Source organism: Sciurus carolinensis, chromosome 6 (assembly GCF_902686445.1).
Source record: "Sciurus carolinensis chromosome 6, mSciCar1.2, whole genome shotgun sequence".
NCBI classification, from domain to species: Eukaryota; Metazoa; Chordata; class Mammalia; order Rodentia; family Sciuridae; genus Sciurus; species Sciurus carolinensis.
The window spans coordinates 8,446,972-8,463,389 of NC_062218.1; the positions used below are offsets into that span (position 1 = coordinate 8,446,972).

Consider the following 16,418-nt stretch of genomic DNA (forward strand, 5'->3'; position numbering starts at 1 on the left):
TAAAATTTGACTCTTGTGGAGCAAGGGGTATAGTGGTAGAATGCTTGCCTAGCATACATGAGGTCCAGACTTTGATTTCTTGTACTAACAAATTTATTTTGGCTGTCCTACTTAATGAAAAAAGATACAAATGAAAAAATGTGAGGATGTGGCTTTAATGTATTATCCCTCTTAATAAGTGGTGAGGCTTTGCAGCCACCACCATAACCAAGTGATCACACACAGACACACTAATAATGGTACAACTTGATTTTCTTGTCTCTTGATGTATTGCAATATGAAGAAATCATCATCATCATCATCATCGTGAAATATTCTAGCTAATATTCTAGCAAATTGGTGCAGCCACTCTGGAAAGCAGTATGGGGATTCCTCAGAAAACATGGAATGGAATCACCATTTGACCCAGCTATCCCACTCCTCGGTTTATACCCAAAGGACTTAAAATCAGCATACTACAGTGATGCAGCCACATCAATGTTCAGAGCAGCTCAATTCACAATACCTTGATTATGGAACCAACCTAGATGCCCTTCAACAGATGAATGGATAAAGAAACTGTGGTATATATACAAATGGAATATTACTAAGCCATAAAGAAGAATAAAATTATGGCATTTGCAGGTAAATGGATGAGGTTGGAAAATATCATGCTAAATGAGATAGGCCAAGCCCAAAAAACCAAAGGCCAAATGTTTTCTCTGATAAGTGGATGAAGATACATAACGAGGAGGGGTGGCAGGGTCGGGGGGAAAGAATAATGAAGGAACTTTGGATGATGTAGAGGAAAATGGGGTGGGAGGGGGTGAGGGAAGGAAAGATAGTAGAATGACACAGACAGCATTACCCTATGTATATGTATGATTACATGAATGGTGTGAATCTACATTGTGTACAACCCATAGAAATGAAAAGTTGTACCCCATTTGTGTATGATGAATCAAAATGCAATCCAATGAAGCCTATAGGCCTGTCTACTTTATTGGAAATACAGGGGCTAAAGGAACAAGTTAAGTGATACCAAGAGTCAATCAGATCAATGTAGAATGAAGGACATTGTATAAAATAACTGTCCTGTGATCAATAGGCATTGTCACTGTAAAACAAAGGTTCGGGACCAGTTGAGAGTACAGGGCAACATGAGACCAAGCCAGTGGTAATATATGAAACCAGATTGGATCTTTGTTAAAACAGGCAAAATCATAAAAGACATTCTTGGGACAATTAGGTGATTTTGGATTCTACATATTCTTATGATGTGATAATGGCTTTCAAGGAGATTATTCTGAACCTGAGAGATACATGACAAAGAGTTTAGGGGCAAAAAAAATATTCAAATACATATTTCCTAATGAAAATCTATAGCTAAAGTATATATTGTTAACTATTAACAATTATTAAAAATGGGTTGAGGGTGTAGGTGTTCTTTGTATTATTCCTTCAGCTTTTCTGTTTATTTCAAAACATAACAAAAGTTTGGAGAAAAATAGAACTGTGTTTAGGAGGCCTTCATCTAAGCAGTTAAGTTTTAAGAAATTCTTATGTGAATATTATATCTGAATATATTAAGAATAAGAAACAAAAGGTACCCTATCAGACTATTTTATTATATTTTATTTTATTTATTTTTTGGTGCTGGAGATTGAACCCAGGGCCTTGTGCATGTGATAGTATTTTATTTGACTCAATACCTGTAATTTAAATTGAATTAGTTATAACCAAGAAATCCTGATATAAAATACAGACACAGTCACCTAAAATAAGACTGGTACTCCTTTGATTTTTTTCAGCAACTTGTAAATTTGTCTCTTCATTCAGATAGATGTTGCTATTTTAACAACAAAATATCTTCTGGAAAATCAGTCTTTATTCATTCAACCAATGCTTATTGACAGCCTTCTGCACATCTACCCTCTGTTGGCTCATAGGACTCCTGCCATGTAGGAGGCACCAGCCACAGGCTCTCAGGTGTGGAAGGACAAGTATGTTCTCGCTGGTGGCAAAATGCTGAGCTCTAAAGATTTTGTGTACATCCTAAAAAATCATGTACAGCTTCATTTCACAAAGACAAGTTTTCTTTTTATGTTTAAACGGTGGCAAAAGGTAGAACTCCCATATGAAATTATTATATTAAAATAAAATGGTATCATAAGTCTTTTCAAAAAATGTCATAGTAAGTGTTGTTGCTATATAATTTGTGTCTGGTAACTGCCATACCTGAGGTTTGTGTGGGATGATTTCTGCTGTCTGTTGTTATCTCTTGCTCACAGTGTCCTTATATATGTGTGTGTATATGCACATGCAAACACCCCTAGCCCTTAAAGACTCTCCACAAGCTTGGTGTGGTGGCACATGACTGTAATCCCAGCAGCTTGGGAGGCTGAGGCAGGAGGATTCCAAGTTCAAAGATAGTCTTGGCAATTTAGTGAGGCCCTCAGGAACTTAGTGAGAGCCTGTCTCAGAATTTAAAAAAGGGATGGAGATGTGGTTCAGTAGTTAAGCACCCTGGGTTCAATTCCTGGTACCAAAACAAAAGAAAAAGAATCTCCACAAATAAATTTACAAGGACGGTAAGTACCATAGAACTATATCTTCTAAAGGGAATTCATGTTTCCTTTTTTAAAATTGTTTTTAGTTATAGATGGACACAGTACTTTATTTTATTTATTTATTCTTATGTGGTGCTGAGGCTTGAACCCAGTGCCTCGCACGTGCTAGGCAAGGGCTCTACCACTGAGCCACAAGATGGCCCCTCATGTTTACTTTTGCCAGGGGCTCAGGGACTCCAGCAGCCCATGATTATTTTTAACAAATTAACTGTTTGAAATTATTGGATCACTGATGTATGAGTTTGGAGTGAAACCCATGCCAGGGCTGAGGTATGGATACGATTTTTCAGGAAATTTTAAGACTCGGCTAAGACAGGATTCCTAGAGATTCCTAGAAGTTTCTGAGGAGAGTCAGACCCCTTTGTTCACCATTCCCCTGAGAAGGCAGCTATGAAGGTCTTAGGGAGGCTCCACAGGGAAGGTCTCTAGACCCCTCGCCTCGGGCAGCTCTGGATTTTAACATTGGTCCTTCTTGTCCCTGAAAACTGTCAGAACAGAAGTTCAAGTTCGCCCCATTCAGCAGAGCAAAGGTGATTTCCCTGTCCCATTTACCTTTTGGTGTCCTCTTGTTCCTATATTTTGGTCTGGTACAGGTTCTTCAGAGCCTTTAAGAAAATATGTACATAGCTGAGCACAGTGGCACACGCCTCTTGTCCTAGCGACTCAGGAGGCCGAAGCTGGGGATCACAAGTTTGAAGACAGCTCAGCAACTTAGTAAGGTCCTCAATGACTTAGTGAGACCCTGTCTCAAAATAAAAAATAAAAACAAAAGATTGGAGGACTTGGGGTATAGCTCAGTGGTAAAGTGCCCCTGAATTCATTCCCAAATACAAAAACACAAAACAAAATAAAGAAGAATTTATACACACACACACACACACACACACACACACACATATTAAGTATGTGCACACACATTCTTCCCAAGGTGAGGCATCTGTTAGGAGACCTACCTTCTAACAGGAGATTTCCCTAGGACCCTCATAGCTGCTCTCAAAGGGGAACAGTGAACCAGAAGTTTTACACACACACACACACAGAGTTTTCAACTGTTGTCTAAGTGACCTAGCCTGCCACATGCTTGGAAAGGGAGGTGAATATTATAATTTTTCTCCATACTTTAAATGAGAGGTTCTTTAAACCTGAGGTTTGTGATGGACTTTGAGGCATCTGTGAATCCTGCTGAAACTATGTGCCAAGTTTTTCTTTGTGGAATTTTTTCGGGAAACAAAGTCCATAAGTTTTATTAAACTCAAAGGTACTGATAACTAAAAATCCCTTTGAATTTGAGGACTGTGGTGTTAGTGATATATTCATACTTAGAAAGTTTAAAAGGTGATTTTAAAATAATTTCAAACTCAAGAAAAGATGTAAGTACAGTACAGAACAACCCCTAACTCGCCCCCATTCAGAGGCACTGATTGTTACCCTCCCCCAGCACCCCACTCAAAACACAATCAGTCTTTTCTTGAACCTTTCGAAAACAAGCTTGGGACCTGATTCCACATCAACTGTATATACTCCAGTATGTGTTTCCCCAAATAAGAACCTCTCAAATAGGGAAATCAACGTTGCTACAACGCCACTCTTCACAGACCCTATTCACATTTCAATTTTGCCAAGAATGTTTTTTTCTTTTTATTTATTTATGTATTTAATTTTTGTGATGCTGGGTTTTGAACCCAGGGTGCCACACATCCCCCCACCCCACCATCACCTTTTTTCTTTGAAAAAAAAAAAATTTCTGGCCAGGATCCCATCCAGGAACACACTCTACATTTAGGTGTGTGTCTCTGGTCTTCTCCAATCGGAAGAAGTTCCCCGGTCCTTCTCTGTCTCATCAAATCCCTGGCAGTTTGAAAGAACACAGAGCTTGTGTTGAACTGGACGCCCTCTACCCCAGTTCCTCTGGAGATTTCTTCAGAATTGCTCATGCACGCACTCTTGGCAAACTGCTTTTCTCATTTTCTTCATCCATTTCATCAGTGGTAACCTTGTTCACTGTGTTAGCTTTTTGTCTCTGTGACTAAAATACCTGACGAAAACAATTTAGATAGGGAACGATTTATTTCAACTCATGTTTCAGAGGTCTCAGTCCATGGCTGGCTGACTCCATTGCTCTGGGTCTGAGATGAGGCAGAACATCATGGTGGAAGGGCATGGCAGAGGAAAGCTTCTCAGTTCATGGCAGTGGGGAATTGGAGGGAGGGAGTGAGGGAGGGAGGAGGGAGAGAGAGAGAGACTGAGAAAGGGACCAAAATGGACAAGATAAATACTGCCCCGTGACCTACCTCCTCTAACTAGGTCCCACCCACCAGTAGTCCATACAGTTATCAAAGCATTAATTCACTTGATGAAGTGCCCTCATGATCCAATCGTTGCCTAAAAACCCCTCCTCTGAACCTTGCTGTGTTGGGGACTATGCTGTCAACACATGAGTTTTTGCAGAACATTCCAGATCCAAACCATAATAATCATTTAGTCAAGAAGATGTTTTCACTGCAGAGTTACTTTTTTCCTTTTGTGACTTTTGGAGAACACCAAGGGCATGCCAAAAGCCTGCTCCTCATCAGAACTTCACTCACCAGGCTTACTATCCATGGACAACTCCCACCCAAGCCACTGTGATGGCTGGCACATGAATTTCCATTCACCTCATTCCTTCTGCATTGACTGGTGGGCACTGTAATGCAAATGAAGAGCTTATCTTTCCCCCATTTCTTTATGTCGGTGTGAGCTTATGGATCCCTACTTTAATAGGTTATAATTTGTTTCTATAAGAACTTATTGTGTTCTCAAAGCATCCTTAATTGGGTCACTGGGAGTCCCTTTGAGCTGGGTTCTGTGTCTGTTTAACAAGTGCATCAGTCTGTAAGCACTTCCTCAATTTCTGGTGTAAGATATTCCAGGCTCATCCAGTTTTTCTGCTCAGTCCTAAACACTACCATTGCTTCAAGTAGTTGTTGTTCCTTTCAGTGGAGCACATGATGTTAGAAACCCAAACCCTAGTTACTGAGCATACTCATAGCCACTGGGGTATCATTGTTTATTGATCCTTTCAGAGAGTACTAGGAAATTGGTTATATAAATGTATATCTATATATATTCACGTGTGCATAAACACATATACATAGATGCACATACATCCACATAGAAATTTTCTTGGTACCAGGGATTGAACCCAGGGGCACTTAACCACTGAGCTACACCCACAGTACTTTTTATTTTTTTATTTTGAGACAGAGTCTCACTAAGTTGTTTAGGGTCTTGTTTAGTTGCTGATGCTGGTCTTGAACTTGTGATCCTCCTGCCTCAGCCTCCCAAGCCACTGGAATTACAGGCATGAACCACTGCACGTGGCTGGTCATCATTATTCTTAATAAATTTACTTATTTGCTCAAAGTTGTCAATTATCTACCCACACCAGTCTTTGCCACCTGCATGCCCTTCCTTTCTGCTCTCACGTACTTGCCTACATCATTCTTGAGCCTCACTTCAGGGAAGAGAAATGGAAATGAAAGACAGAAAGGGAGAAAAGACAGGAAGATACGAAGGAAAGGAAGATGAAAAGGTAAGAGAAAATAGGAAGAAAAGAGGTTAATATGAAGTAATATCATACATTGCTTTCAATGACTTGTTAATGTCAATGAAGTCAAGTTTATGATAGGCACATTGCCTAATTACCACATCTATACTTCTTCAACAGCAATTCTTGACAATTATTGTAAGGTCATGGGTTCTATATAAACTTAAGCTCAAGTAAAAAAAAAAAAAATTGGATAATAAAGTTAATGGCCGGCGGATTGCTCACTGTCAGGCACTTATCATCTGCCATTTACCTGCCTCTTGTCTGTCCATCCCCTGCCTTACACCTATCCATCACCCACCGCACGAGGTTCACCTTCTGATCGCCCCACGACAGTCAGCACACTGATCGCCAACTGCCAGTGGAGCATCAGCTGCCTGCTGTTGCCTAGAAGTTCACTGTCACAGTACCTGCAGGTTTGATTACACGTGGCTGCTGCCATTTTGAGACAACAGCCAGGCCTCGAACGACCCCTGGCTGGACTGACTGAGCTCCGTCTCCAGGATACCTCAGACCAACCGATCACTCCCTGCCTCTGGGGCCCTCACATCGACTGACTGCTCCCTGCCACCAGGATCCCCAGACCAATTGACTGTGCCCGGCCTCCAGGATCCCGCAACCACACCAAACACACCCGACCTCCAGGACCCCTGCCTGACCAAACACACCCCGCCTCCAGGACCTCCAGTCGTCCATGTCCACACCCCGAGCTGCAGCTCCCCATTTGCCAACATATTTGGAAGCCAGAGAGGCCATCTTGGATAATCCTGGAAGCCTTAGTTCCGATCTTTAGGCGAGGCAAATCCCATCCTGAGACACCTGCTAGAGACCTGAAGCTCATTGTCAGGTACCTCTCATGCATCAGGCTACTGATGACTGGGAGGTTTGAATACTATATGACTGTTATAGTGTAGATTTTCCTTTTTCTCCTTATTGAACAATTTTAAGTTTTTATTTCTTTACTTTTCTTGCTCTCTTTTCCTTTTGTTTACCTGTTCCCTCAGAGTCTCTTTCTCTCTTTTTGCATGCTAACATCCAATTTCTTTTGATTATACTCTCACCCTTTCTATTACCTAGAACTTCTGTATATTCTTTTCTTATCCCATTAACAGTTACATCCTACATCCCTCTGCATCCTCTTTGTCCTCCATTAGAAACTGCAGACTTTATTGCAAATCTGTTTGGTATATTGAAGACATTATTTGAACTCATTCTGTTCATTATGACAATATTGTTATTGTCCTCATAGGGGCTATTTGGTCTAGGATTGCACAGTGTCTGAATTGGGCACTGCTAATATTGATCTACCCTTAAAGAAAAGGGGAAACCTATAGGGCCACTATAAGCCTATAGGGGGAAATCTGCAATACCCCAGATCTGCACTGCTAGAGGGGAAGATACATGAGCAACATGAAAAAACAAGGGAAGAAAATGATCCAAATAAATCTAGATTTTATATTAATAGAATCCAATGACAGTATGGTAGAAGAAATGTCAGAAAAGGACTTCAGATTATACATTATTAAGATGATTCGTGAAGTAAAGGATGAGATAAGAGAGCAAATGCAGGCAATGAATGATAATACCAATAAGCAGTTGAAAGAGCAACTGCAGGAAGCAAAAGATCATTTCAACAAAGAGATAGAGATTCTAAAAAAAAAAAAAAAAAAAAAAAAAACCAAAGAGAAATCCTTTAAATGAAGGAAACAATAAACCAAATAAAAAACTCAATGGAAAGTATCACCAAAAGACTAGACCACTTGGAAGACAGAACCTCAGACAATGAAGACAAAATATTTAATCTTGAAAATAAAGTTGCCCAAACAGAGAAGATGGTAAGAAATCATGAACAGAATCTCCAAGAACTGTGGGACATCATGAAAAGACCAAATTTAAGAATTATTGGGATTGAGGAAGGCACAGAGATACAAACCAAAGGAATGAACAACCTATTCAATGAAATAATATCAGGAAATTTCCCAAACCTGAAGAATGAAATGGAAAATCAAATACAAGAGGATTACAGAACACCAAATGCACAAAATCACAACAGATCCACACCAAGGCACATTATAATAAAAATGCCTAACATTCAAAATAAAGATAGGATTTTGAAGGCCGTGAGAGAAAAGCATCAGATTACATATAGGTGGAAACCAATACGGATAGCAGCAGACTTCTCAACCCAGACTCTGAAAGCTAGAAGAGCCTGGAAAAATGTATTTCAAGCTCTGAAAGAACATGGTTGCCAACCAAGAATCCTATAACCAGGAAAACTAACCTTCAGATTTGAAGATGAAATAAAATCCTTCCATGATAAACAAAAGTTAATTTATAAATAGAAAGCCTGCACTACAGATTGTTCTCAACAAAATATTCCATAAGGAGGAAATGAAAAACAACAACATAGGCCAGTAAAGGGAGGAACTACCTTAGAGAAAAACCCACTCAAAGGAGAATCCAAGCCAAGTTAAAAACCAAAAATAAGTCCAAATAACTGGGAATATAAATCATATCTCAATAATAACTCTGAATGTTAATGGCCTAAACACATCAATCAAAAGATACAGACTGGCAGAATTAAAAAGAAAGACCCAACAATATGCTGCCTGAAAGAGACTCATCTCATAGAAAAAGACATCCACAGACTAAAGGTGAAAGGATGAGAAAAAACCTACCACGGACATGGACTCAGTAAAAAAGCAGGAGTTTCCATCCTTATACCAGATAAAGTGGACTTCAAGCCCAAGTTAGTCAGAGGGATAAAGAAGGACATTTCACACTGCTTAAGGGAACCCTAAGTCAGGAAGACATAATGATAGTAAATATTTATGCCTCAAACAATGGTGCATCCCTGTACATCAAACAAATCCTTCTCAATTTCAGGAATCAAATAGACCACAACACAATAATTCTGGGTGACTTTAACACACCACTGTCACCACTGGATAGATCTTCCAAACAAAAACCAAACAAAGAAACCACAGAACTCAATAACACAATCAATAACCTAGACTTAATAGACATATATAGAATATTCCATCCATCACTGAGCGAATTCATTTTCTTCTCAGCAGCACATGGAACCTTCTCGAAAATAGACCATATGTTGTGCCACAAAGCAGTCCTTAGGAAATGCAAAAAAATAGAGATACTGCCTTGTGTTCTATCAGATCAAAATGGACTGAGAATAGAAATCAATGACAAAATAAAAAACAGAAATTACTCCAACACCTGGAGACTACATAATATGCTATTGAATGAAACATGGATAACAGAAAACATCAGGGAGGAGATAAAAACTTCTTAGAGGTCAAAGAGAACGATGGTACAACATATCAAAATCTCTGGGACACTTCGAAAGCGGTACTAAGAGGAAAATCAATTGCATGGAGTGCATTCAAGAAAAGAATGAAAAGTCAACAACAAAATGACCTAACATTACAGTTCAAAGCCCTAGAAAAAGAAGAACAGAATAACAGCAAAAGTAGTAGAAGACAGGAAATAATTAAAATCAGAGTTGAAATCAGTGAAATTGAAACAAAAGAAACAATTCAAAAAATTGACAAAACAAAAAGTTGTTCTTTGAGAAAGTAAACAAAATAGATAAACCCTTAGCCACACTAACAAAGAGAAGGAGAGAGAAAACTCAAATTACTAAAGTTCGTGATGAAAAGGAAATATCACGACAGACACCACTGAGATACATAACATAATGAGAAGCTACTTTGAAAATCTGTATTCCAACAAAATAGAAACTACCGAAGACATTGACAAGTTTCTAGAGACATATGCTCCTCCCAAGCTGAACCATGAGGATATACACAATTTAAACAGAAAAATATCAAGCAATGAAATAGAAGAAGCCATTAAAAACCTCTTGCTTTTATTTCTTGTGCTATGGGAGTCCTGTTAAGGAAGTCTGATCCTAAGCTGACATGTTGAAGATTTGGACCTACTTTTTCTTCTATAAGATGAAGGGTTTCTGGTCTGATTCCGAGGTCCTTGATCCATTTTGAGCAGAGTCAAAATGGCTGTACTACCTAAAGTGCTATACAGATTCAATGCAATTCCAATTAAAATCCCAATGATGTACCTTGCAGAAATAGAGCAAGCAATCATGAAATTCATCTGGAAGAATAAGAAACCCAGAATAGCTAAAGCAATCCTTAGCAGGAAGAATGAAACAGGGGGTATCGCAATACCAGAACTTCAACTATACTACAAAGCAATAGTAACAAAAATGGCATGGTATTGGTACCAAAATAGGCAGATCAATGGTACAGAATAGAGGACACAGACACAAAACCAAATAAATACAATTTTCTCATACTAGACAAAGGTGCCAAAAATATGCAATGGAGAAAAGATAGCCTGTTCAATAAATGGTGCTGGGAAAACTGGAAATCCATATGCAGCAGAATGAAACTAAACCCATATCTCTCACCATGCATGAAACTCAACTCAAAATGGATCAAGGACCTCATAATCAAAGAGACCCTGCATCTTATAGAAGAAAAAGTAGGTCCAAATCTTCAACTTGTTGGCTTAGGATCAGACTTCCTTAACAGGACTCCCATAGCACAAGAAATAAAAGCAAGAATCAATAACTGGGATAGATTCAAACTAAAAGGCTTTCTCTCAGCAAAGGAAACTATCAGCAATGTGAAGAGAGAACCTACAGAGTGGGAGAAAAATCTTTGCCACTCATATTTCAGATAGAGCACTAATCTCCAGAATATATAAAGAACTCAAAAAGCTCTACACCAAGAATACAAATAATCCAATCAACAAATGGGCTAAGGAAATGAACAGACACTTCACAGAAGATCTACAAGCAATCAACGGATATATGAAAAAATGTTCACCATCTCTAGTAATAAGAGAAATGCAAATCAAAACTACCCTAAGATTCCATCTCACCCCAATTAGAATGGTGATTATCAAGAACACAAGCAACAATAGGAGTTGGCGAGGATGTGGGGAAAAAGGTACACTCATACATTGCTGTTGGGGTTGCAAATTAGTGCAGCCACTCTGGAAAGCAATGTGGAAAGTCCTCAGAAAGCTTGGAATAGAACCACCATTTGACCCAGCTATCCCACTCCTTGGCCTATACCCTGTCACTGCCCGCGGCAACAATCCCGTGGATGTTTGTTACCACCTGCAGCAACAGTTGCGCGGGTATTTATCGGAGGTGGACTGGGAATAAACTACTTTTCCTATATTCACTAATTTATAGAGGAAGAGAGACTTTGAGAGGAAGAGAAACTTTGCTTAGAGGAAGAGAGACTTTGTTTTAGAGGAAGTTTTTAGAGAAAGAGAGGCTTGCTGCGCTTATCAGAGATCTATTTCTTCTTAGAGTTCTGCCGCTTCTTCTTAGAGGTAGGTCCCGCATCCTGTGAACTATGATCTGCGACCTATAGATGTGTTCTCAGTTCTCCGCTCTACGATTTGCCTTCTGCTGCTGCCTGCTGCTTACTGCTTGCTGCTTCTTCTCTCTGCTAGCTGCTTCTTTTATTCTGCTAGCTGCTTCTTCTCTCTGCTAGCTGCTTCTTTTCTCTGCTAGCTGCTTCTTTTTTCTGCTAGCTGCTTCTTTTAGCTGCTTCTTCTGCTTACTGCTAGCTGCTTCTTTTCTCCTTCTACCTACTGCCTGCTTATATTCCCTCCAGGAGGTGGAGGGCGGGGCCATGCCAGTTGAGATCAGGTGAGGAGCCAGCTGCCCTATCACGGCAAAGGTTAAAACGAGCAGGCCTGAGCAGGAGCACTCGGGAACACCTGTGCACGCGTTGTGTGCATGGACTTAATTGAATACGGCCAATGATAAATCACCTGGGTGTGCTTATATTAATCAACCTCCTCACTGCCGATGTGATCAAAACAACCTCTGGCTGACTGCCAGGTGCCATCTTGACGTAGTTTGCATGGCATAGCCCCCAACAATACCCAAAGGACTTAAAATCAGCATACTAGAGTTGCAGCCACATTCATGTTCATAGCTGCTCAATTTACAATAGCCAGATTGTGGAACCAACCTAGATGTCCTTCAATTGATGAATGGATAAAGAAACTGTGGTATGTATGTGTGTGTGTATATATATATATATACACACACACACACAATGTATGTGTGTGTGTGTGTGTATATGTATATATACACACACACACACAATGGAATATTACTCCGCCATAAAGAATGATAAAATTATGGCATTTGCAGGCAGATGGATGAAATTGGAGAATATCATGCTAAGTGAGATAAGCCAATCTCAAAAAACCAAAGGACGAATGATCTCGCTGATAAAGGTGATACAAAATGGGGGGTGGGAGGGGGGCAAAAATGGAGGAAGGAGGGACTGTATAGAGGGAAAAGAGGGGTGGGAGGGGTGGGGGGGAGGAAAACATAACAGGATGAATCACACACCATTACCCTATGTAGTTGTATGATTACACAAATGGTATGCCTTTACTTCATGTACAAACGGAAACAGTATGTATCCCATTTGTTTACAATAAAAATAAATAAAAAAAAAAAAGAAGAAGCCCTACAACCCTATGGTCGGGGCTGTTCTCGTAATTGCCATTTTCAGGGGCAGTGTGAGACAGTCAGCTGACCGGCTTAATAAAGAGTCAAATTTGGAAAAAAAAAAAAAAGTTAATGCCATGAGAGGCTACTAAAGTCAAACCAATGAGGCTCACAAAGTGGAGGCTCAGAGTTGGACAGAACTATGCCTGAATTGTGATTCCTCTTCTGCTTCATGTATGGCCTAGGGGTAGTTGTTTACCAGCTGTGAATCTGAAGGTTTATCTGTAAATGGGTATATTAACTTCAAGGAATTGCTGTTGATATCACTGGACATAATACGGAGTTTGGTTAATTACTGTTATTGTTAGTTTGTTATTATTATAGTTAGTACTCAAAAAATTATATGGTGTCCTCCCCCACTTCCCCTCTGTATGAGTCAACTTTTTAACACTATAAGAAAATATCTGACACAAGCTACTTATGAAGCAAAAAGAGGCTTATTTAGTTCACAGTGTTGAAGGTTCAAGGGCATGGCACCTACATAAGTTTACTTCTGCAGAGGATCTCACGATGAATGGTGGATGGCACAGTGTACGGAAGAGTAAGTGATTACATCTCAACTCAGGAGCCAAGAGCTGTGTAGGGTCAAACTCAGGCTTTTATCATGACCTACTGGAACTACTAAGAAGTTCCATAAGAACTATCTTCTGAGGATACACCCCCAATGACCTAAAGACCTCTTGCTAGGCTCCACATCCCAAAGGTTCCACACTTCTCAATAGCACCCTGGGAGTTGGGGAACCAAGCCTTAATCACAATGGGCCCTTCAACCAAACCATTTTCTATCGCGTTCCCTCTGCCTGCAGAGAGAGACACGACAAACGTCTGAAGCTTTGGAAGTTTATTGTGCACAGTCTTCCTTTCTTTCCCTCTTTTCTATCCCCTTCTCTCTTTTCTTTCTCTCGCTCTCTTTCCCTCTGCTTAACTCTCTCCTGCTCCAGTCGCTCCGCTTCTCCCGCTCGGCTCACGCCTGCTTCGGCCGCTCCGCTTCTCCCACTCGGCTATCGCCCTCGCTCGTACTCTTCTTCCTCGCTTCTACTCCTACTCTCAGCTTCTCCTCTACTCCCCAACCCATCAAGCTTATATACACTTCAACCAATCAGGGGAGAGCACACGAGGTAAACGCGCGGACAGCTGCAGGCATAGAATAGGTACACGAGGGGGGCATGCTCTAATCACATTGTTAACTAGCCAATCATTGGAATTCGCTGGTTGTTTACTGTATAGCTGGCCGCTTTTGGCTCAGTGCCAAGCGCCATCTTGACCGTGCCCAAGGCTGGGGGTCCCGGAAACCCCGACAATTTTCTAAGGATAGTACCCTCTTACTCAATTTATGGCTGAATAAGTAGACTCTTCTATTGTTACAGTGAAAACATATACACCAGAATTACAAGAATATGCTTGTGTTCCTGTCTTTATAGATCCTAGTTCTTCAGCACAATCATTTGGTTCAGGGATGGGAGAGTTGCTGGGCAGATGAACTGTCCTTTCCTGGGAATTTTTAATTCAAAAGGTCATCATTCACAGCCTAATGGTGAGGCTGAAGTAGTGACATTGAGAGCTGTCACTGGCCTTGTTTCCACTCATGTGGAGGAAGTTAGTTGGACAGCATGAAACCAATGTGCAGAGAGGTGTCAAGCTAAGGAATGGTAGGAGAGGAGGACTCTGACTCCATTGGTCCTTGAGGCCCAAGAGACTCCTACCTTTCTCACAACTTGTTCCTATCAACAGTCCATCCCTCCCACTTCCCTTATTTCTGTCGATAGCAACAAAGGTAAGTCTGACTGATTTACAACTTAAATAAATGTTGGTTAATTACGCTTATATTTAACAGCCCAAATCTAAAAGAAAAAAGGTAGGGGTAATTGCACAGGATATTACTATGTAGAAAGGAGAATTGTTCCGAGGAACTTTCCTTTAAGGATCACAATGGAAGGACCCTAAACAGAGAGGAAGCCTTCCATACCTAACACACACACCTCTAGTCCTAATCTTCCTCTGTGGCCGGCATGTTCACATAAGTGTCCTAAGTACTATTAGTACTTTCTTCAGCAAATCTTTCTCAGAATCCTTTCCCTTATGTTATGTCTCCAATGGGTCTGGATGGTACCTATCTGTGCTCCCGGGATCAGCTAGCTAAGAGTGCTCTGCCATAGGCCTTAGGAGTGCGAGATCTTGTTGGGGTTGTGTGGAAAGAAGGGTTGGGGACAGAGCTGCCCTCAAATTTAGTCTCCTTGGAGATAGTATAAACATCTTTATGGATGGTTGTCTGCTCAATTCTCAGGACCAGACCTTGAAATCAGTGGGTCTCCATTATTGTACCAAGAGGAGTTTTTTTTTCTGCTTTGAGTAACATGAGTGATATTAGTCAAATTAGTGACGATAATCAGGGGCTGCTTGCTCTTTGGAAGACTCCATTTCATTATTTTTATTTTAATCCTTATTCTGATTGATGATCAAGGGAAGGGGCTTGCCAATTAGTCCACTAACACAGAAGAAAATGTTAGCATTCTTGGATCAAGTTTCGCTAAGTCATCAGCATATTGCTTAGAAAGTGAAGTTGGGGAGACTTCTATGCTTCTAATCAGACAATTCTAATGTGTAGCCCTTTTAATCTGTATTTTCTCATTTAGAGCAAAAGCTAAGGATTAGAGCGAGGAAGGGTACTGATTGAAGGCAGAGTTCAATCTTTCAACAATTCGGCTTTGGTCAGGCACGCGTCCACTTCCAGCCTCAGCGGTTCAACTAGGTAGCTCCTAGCGAAATGCAGCAATTTCCATGGGAGGAGTTTCGGTGGTCAGTTTTTTTACATCGCAGTGATGTTTTAGTACTTTCTCAAAACGTGCACTGTTCACTGTCCAGGTGCCGAACAGAGACGCTTGCTCTCGGCACCAGAATCTCGGGCGCGGGCGGCAGAAGCGTTTTCCAAGCGCCAGGGTTATTGTTACCAGCTCCCCGAAGGTGGGGTCTTTGTCCCGCACGCGGGTCTGGGCGCGCTCAGGGCTCGCGGCCTCACCACCAGGCGCTCGTTCGCGCCACTGGGATCCGCGGCGCCGCGCTTCCTTTGTCCCCGAGAACGCGGCCTCCAAGCTTAGTGTCCGCTTAGGCTTCCACCCCGCCACCCCGCGCCGCCCGCACCGCCCACACCGCCCACGCCGCCAGGCCGCTCCCCGCCCCCGCAGCCCGCCGCACAGGGGCCTGCGCGCGCGGCCGCCGGAAGTGACGCCACCTGTCGTTGGTGCCCCGCCCCTTCCGCCGCGCGCCCCGCCCAGGCCTCGCCTCTCGGCCGCCCGCCCCTCCCCCTCCCCGACGCTCGCTTTCTGTCAGCCTCTCTCCCTCTCCCTCTCCCCCTCTCTCCTGCCTCTCGCTTCCTCTCTCGCACCTGAGCACACGCACCTGCCGGGGCCCGGCTCCCTCTCCCTCCTCCCCTCCTTCCCCTCCCTTCTTTCCCGCCCGGCCGGAAGGCTCGGGCCTGGCCGCGAGAGCCTCGCGGCTGCGTCACCGCGGTCCCCCAGACAAGATGGACACCGCCGAGGAAGGTAGGTCGGCGGCGCCGCGGCGCCCGCGCTTGCACAGCTCCGGGGTTCGGGCCGGGCCCGCGCGGGGCCCGCGGCGCTTGCGGCGGGCGGCGGCGCGC

General features: G+C 42.1%; 1 protein-coding gene across 2 annotated transcripts in view; it reads left to right on the plus strand.

The window, feature by feature from the left end:
* Positions 1–16,076: 16,076 nt before the first annotated feature.
* The window catches only part of Marchf6 (membrane associated ring-CH-type finger 6), a 72,894-nt gene continuing 72,552 nt past the window's right edge, over positions 16,077–16,418 (plus strand). For both annotated transcript variants that reach the window (XM_047555093.1, XM_047555094.1), the window contains exon 1: positions 16,077–16,320. In XM_047555093.1, the coding sequence (XP_047411049.1) occupies positions 16,302–16,320 (19 nt within the window). In that variant the 5' untranslated portion in view covers positions 16,077–16,301. The remainder of the gene's footprint in view (positions 16,321–16,418) is intronic.